Source organism: Arachis ipaensis, chromosome B9, assembly GCF_059453495.1.
Source record: "Arachis ipaensis isolate K30076 ecotype BB chromosome B9, ASM5945349v1, whole genome shotgun sequence".
Classification (NCBI taxonomy): domain Eukaryota; kingdom Viridiplantae; phylum Streptophyta; class Magnoliopsida; order Fabales; family Fabaceae; genus Arachis; species Arachis ipaensis.
Window position 1 is genome coordinate 2,132,487 of NC_142444.1, and position 6,495 is coordinate 2,138,981.

A 6,495-nucleotide genomic window follows, 5' to 3' on the forward strand; every position below is an offset into this window, starting at 1 on the left:
TTTTCACTTTAGAGAATAAAGAGTGATCTTTCACCTTTAAATAATTTATCTCTCATATTTTTTTAGGTCTCACATATAAAATAAATGATAAAAAATTATACTTTACCTTTTAAAGTAAAATTTAAAATTTGAAAGATGTAAATTCTACTTATTACTATAGCTACATACTACTAGTATTAAATAATTACTATTTTAAAAAGAAATTAAGAATAAATAAATAATTATATACTTTTTTATTAACTTTTGATATGATATAAAAAGAAATTAAAATTCAATTATTAAAAATATTTTTAGCTTAACTTGAGTAGAAGATAGTTGTATTTATTACCATTGTGTTTAGGAAATCGATAAATTAATGGAAGAAAGAGAAGAATAATTAATGTGGTGGAAATGGAATTGAAGGCTTTAAATATGAGTGGTATTCCCGCGGCAAACACAAACACAAACACAAACCTTTCTTTTCCAACAAATACACCTTTGCCTTTGCTCTTTGTGTACTGTGCAGTGTTCGTTCCACTCTTAATTAACAATTTATCTCAAACTTTTTTTTTCTCTTCCTCTCTCCATTGCCACTCTTATCATCAATAATATAAAGTGTGATTTCTTTACTTTGGTGTTGTGTTGTGTGGAGTGAATTGATCATCAGCCAAAACGGGTCTCCCTCTCTGGATGCTTGGTTTGGGTGCGGACCTCTTGTGGGCCGACATGAACCGTCTTCTTGCTTTTCTCTTCCACCAGGTAATATTTTTCGGTGCAGTTAACTGATAGTTGAGAGTAGTTAAATGATTTGATAAATTTGACTAAATTATTATTTAACTTCTCTCAACTATCAATGAAATTAACTTAACCAGTTTCTGTTAGTGTTACAAGTATGAGGAGTGTTAAAGTTAGTCCCACATCTAAGAAAGTAAGGAAGAGTGAGGAATTTATAAGATGAAAAACTCATTAACTTACTATCTTAAGATTTTGAGTTGGATGTGGTGTCTTCTCATCTTATGTTATTTCACTTGATTCTTCCACGAAATCTGATCGACAGCTCTCCACGGTTGGCCCAAAGTTTCTACCTAAAATCATTTAATGTTATATTTTTTGGATTAAAATTATTAGACATATTTTTATTTAATATGTATTTAAAGTATTACTAACAATGTATTTTTAAATACATTAAAAATGATATTTATTTATTCGTAAGAAATGTTGTGGTAGCCAATGAGTAATAGCTCAAATGGCATAGTCTTCCCATACTCAATTAAAAAGTTGCGGGTTCGAGTCTCCTATCTTTAGTAAAAAAAAAAAAAAAGAAATGTTGTGGTAATTATTTATTAAATTATGATGCATGAGAACAGGGAGTATTGGATGAGCAATTCTTGCAGCTTCAGCAGTTGCAGGATGAGACGTCTCCAAACTTTGTCTCCGAAGTAGTGAACATTTACTTTCATGAATCGGAAAAGCTTCTAAGGAATCTGAGAGGGTTGTTAATGGAAAGAGAGTTTTCAGATTACAAGAAAATGGGAATCCATTTGAATCAATTAATGGGAAGCAGCTCAAGCATTGGCGCCAAGAGAGTCACCAATGTTTGTCTTGCCTTTCGTGCTGCCACTGATCACAGTAACCGTTCTGGGTTAGTTAGTTAGTTAATTAATTAATTAGTTAGTTAATTACATCCTCAATTTCAACATTTCTCTATCCATTCTTATTATTACTTCATCATATATTCTAGTATTTTCTTCAAGTCAAAATAATCATTGTTTTGACTTTTTTTTTTTCCTTACTGCATTCAATGTATCTAAAGGGCAATTATTTTAAAACAAAGAAATTTATGTACAATTTTTTGTGTAAACCGCTTTTCATGCATAAATTGAATAACTTAAATCATAATTTTTTATGCATGCTAACTAGAAGAAATTATTTCACCCATATTCATTATTTTTTGTGTTATACTAAATAGTAACAAAATATGAAAATAAAATATTTTTGTGTTCCTGCCAAGCTTTCTTCATATTTTAACTGAAATTTGCTAATTTAATTAGGGTTTAATTAATGTGAAAATTCAGGTGCAGTCAACTTCACGTGAGGTTGATAGTTGAGAGCCGTTAGATGAAAATTTAGTCAAATCAATCAAATCATCTAACGGCTCTCAACTATCAACTTCACGTGAAATCGACTGCACTTTAGTTTTCACCTTTAATTAATAATTGTTGTCTAATAATAATTAATTTTTACCCGATTATTGCAGATGTTTGCGAGCGCTGGAGATGCTTGAGCATGAATATTGCTATCTCAAGAATAAATTACATGAATTATTCCAAGTAAATTAAAGTTGCACTATAATAATAACTTATATTAAATTAAAGGTGAAAACTCAAGTGAAGTCGACTTCACGTGAAGTTGATATCTGAGAGCAGTTAGATGAAAATTTAGTCAAATCAGTCAAATCATCTAACGGCTCTCGTTATCAACTTCACGTAAAGTCAACTGCACCTGAATTTCCACCTAAATTAAATTATTGTGCACTAAAGTAAATTTGATGGTAATAATGTTAATTAATGAACAGATTGAACAGCAACGTGCATTGGCAGCAGGAGTAAGGTACCCGGTGCAGAATAATTAACAAAGCAAATCAAAGAAGGGATATGATTGGATTCAAACTAGGACTTTTTTTTCTTTTCTTTTCTTTTCTTTTTTCCTTTTTTTTTTTTTAATTTTATTTTTCCATTCCCATGCATATGGTTTTGTTACTTTGTAATGGAAAAACCGTGAAAGGCATGTCTTTCCGATTTTAGAGAAACCAAGTCACACAAAACTTTTATAGTTGGTTAGTAGGGAATAGGAAAAAGGGTTAAATCAAAAATCACCAACTTTAATTTGGCATTTTGGATTCTCTCATTGATCTCATGAATGAACGTAGTACCTAGAATCTATCGTGCTATTATTCACTACATATATGCTTCGCTTTAAGCATGTTAACTTTAATGAAAGTTGGTAGTCTTTACATGTTTTCTATTTATAGAAACTATGCTCTGCTTTGTATCTTAGCTAGATTTATATTCATTAACCAATCAAGGGAACCAAAATAGAATTCTTTTTCAATTTTTAGATGGTATACGTGGATTGTTAACATTACACATATTACTAGTCATAAAGTTTGTAGAGTAATTAAACCCGTGATCACTACTAATATTACACTATAACGAAATTGGCAAACAAAATAATATATTCATATCAAATCATAATAAAAGCACAAATAAATTAAATTCATTATACATAAAAAAGCATATATAGTACATTTTTGAAATCATGCGTAGCTAGCTAACACAAAAATTATTAGGGATATGTTTCGTTTCACTTTCTATTTTTGATATTCGGTTAAAAATGGTATTTTTTGGATTATCAAATGTGATACCGTTTAATTTAAGATAAAAAAATCGATTTTTTTAATTTTTGTACCTTCTGAAATTTTAAAGTATAAAAATCGAACCCTTCAAATGTTCTGAAATCAAACTGTTCGATTTCTCTTTCAAAAAAATTAGGTATCGAAATTAGAGTCTCTAATTTATGTATTTTCTATCATTTTTAAAAATACAAAAAATTACAATATTTAAGCATATCACTCGTTTGTTTTACTTCCATAAAAAAAATTAGCCGTTTAGTTAGTTTATGTTTTCATTTTTACTTCTAGTGTTATTAGAATTTTATAAAAAAAATAAAATAGGAAATAAAAATATACAATAAAATTTCATTAATTTTGTTATTTTCCCCTTTTTTATATAAAATTGTAAAAACGAAAAAAAAAACATATGAAATATAACCTAATAAGAAATTTACTTGGTCCTAAAGAGATTCTCTTTCCATAAAAGAGAAGTCTTACACACCACACGGTACCATGCATGGATCGAAAACTGAGTCATGTCAATCATTCTAGCTAGTTGTGTTATATAGCAAAAGGTTAGAGAGAATCCATTTCCTCCTTTTTTCTTTCCCTTTCTCTTGCAACACCTGCAAGTACCAAACAATGGAACCTATTTAATTAATTAGCCTAGTTTTGCATATTTTTGCATTACAATTACATTTTCCAAAGCTATACTACCAAACAATTGTACTATGCCACTACTCACTAAGCTATTTATTTACATACTACCATGGAGAATCTAATTAATTAATTAATTCATCTCTCTATCTTGGTCAGTCAAAAAATGTTCAAAGTGACTGCACTTTCTGTATTTATATGTATGTGTTCAAAATTTAAAACCATGTATATATATTAGAAAAAATTTCAAGTGTACCGGAAACACCAATATTTGAATTGTTTTAACCGTTAATTTCAATTAATATATATTATATATATTTTTTATAATTTAGATGAATGGTTAAAACAACTGAAACACCGATGTTTTCGGTACACTTGAAACTCTTCGTATATTATATTGGCCTAGCTAGTTAACCATTGGTCACATATATTATTTATTCATATCTTTATCTTGCAGCTCTTATCAATTATCATCAATTGGAGGTGAGCAATAAGATGATTTATTCTAGTTTTCAGTAGAAAACAAGCTATGACCTCATGAACAATTCTTCTTATTAGCTTGTTGGTTGAAAAAGTCATGAAAGATATTATATATTCTTGTAAATATTTTTAGAATTGTATTGAATTGTTATTTCACCCATAAAAGTTAATTTAAAGATGATAGTTAATCTTTTTTTCTACTTAATATATATAGTAGCTTTCATTTATATGAACAAATTTTTTGGCTTAAATATAATTAATCAAATATATAAACTTGTATATGACAAAAAGTTAATTAAATCTAATTTCATAATAAAAATAAAATAAGTATCTAAATTTGTCTCCAACAATTATAGATCGAATATTTTAATTGTTAACAAATTTTTGTTATTTTAAAAATTTTTGAGAATTATTCATATTAAATATATAAATATTATTATAGGACAAATTAATTCTTTTTTTTTTCAAAATAAAACAGGTCAATCTATATGAAGAGATTAATTTTTGAAGAGTTAAAAAAATATATATAATTTAAATTGTTGTAAAAATTAATTTGATTGTTTAATCATAAAAATATCCCAAAATGTGTATTACTTAATATATATTAATTTATGCAAAACTACGTACTACAGAAGTAAAAATATTTGAGAAAGTAGGTATAAAAATATTGAGTGGAAAGAGCAGAAATAAAAAAGACTGGTTATTTAAAGCTGAGGCAAATTGATATGATATGATGTTGTAACATAGTCAAAATGTTGACCAAAGTACAGGAAATTCAAAGCAGGGTTCAGAAGCTATTCCAAGGGTGTGTTTCAGTGTAAAGTGCAAAGTGTGACTTAGAAATTAGAATAATATTACAATGCGGCTGCACTGAACCAAGCACCATATGTCTCGTCCATCTCAATCTACAGTGAACATTCTGTGTGGTCTATATATGCATCTTCATTTATTAATTAATTTAATTAATAGACTTAGGACTTAGCATACTATAGCTGCATTGTATTGTATTGTATCAGTGGATTTTTCACATGATTAAAGCACTCACAATTTAAATTTGTTGTAGCTAGCTAGATATTGGGAGACTTCAAATTTGTTTACTTTATCAAATGGGTAAGTGAAATAAGCCCAATCTTAATTGCACTTGAAGTGTTGAATAGTGAATAAATAAGTTATTAGTAAAATTTGGGTTATCTGAGTGGTCAGCTCACTCGTCCGCTTAAACAAGTGTCGAGAGTTTGAATTTCGCCTTGTGTATGCAGCAACTCATTGGCCAGCAGCAGACCCTTAAATGGAGCTCAGATCCGCGACGGATTAGTTCTTAACCTGTCGGGTTGGGGGATACCGTGGTATTTTGAAAGGGGAGCGCTAGGGGCAACAGGTTTTGTGAAATATTTTGAATGGTGTGAAATTATTCATTTTTCTTTTACTGTTAAGTGCTGACAAAATTTTAATAAAAGTACTAATTCTCTAGACTTTCTTATTTTGAAATTGGATATATTCAGAGTATATTTGATTTGTATTTTTTAAATAATAAAAAATATAATATAAATGGTTATCTTTAATATATTTTTTTTCAAACAAGCACCTCATGTTTGTTTGATTTTTATATAGGTCTTTTTTTTATTTGTCTTATATTTTTTTTTTTTTAGGGTTCACCAAAAATTGAATTCTAGATCTTTTGAGTATAAAATTTTGATATCATGTCAAAATACTATTTTTTCTAAAAGTTTAAGTTGATAAGAAAAGACAACATGAATAATTATGTCTCTATCAGTTTGTTTTAGAATCTTGTAAAAAAAATTATAAATAAAATTTTATTTGTTTTATAAAATTCTAAAAACATAATAAATACCGAAAAAAATAAAATGAGAACTAAACACGCCTTAATGATTGATATTGGAGGAAGTACTTCTCCATTTCTTTCGGTATAAACTAAATTTTTTTCCACAAATAATTACCTATTTAGTGGATTTAGATAAGATTAATTT

General features: G+C 27.9%; 1 protein-coding gene across 1 annotated transcript; it reads left to right on the forward strand.

Annotated features, from left to right (window-relative positions):
- The first annotated feature begins 455 nt into the window (after window positions 1-455).
- LOC107616883 (pseudo histidine-containing phosphotransfer protein 6-like) lies at window positions 456-2,916 on the forward strand. Its single transcript, XM_016318771.3, has 4 exons — window positions 456-738; window positions 1,347-1,621; window positions 2,237-2,309; window positions 2,555-2,916. Exons 1-4 carry the CDS (start codon window positions 670-672, stop codon window positions 2,609-2,611), a joined length of 474 nt encoding a protein of 157 aa, XP_016174257.1. The 5' UTR covers window positions 456-669; the 3' UTR covers window positions 2,612-2,916.
- The last annotated feature ends 3,579 nt before the right edge of the window (window positions 2,917-6,495 follow it).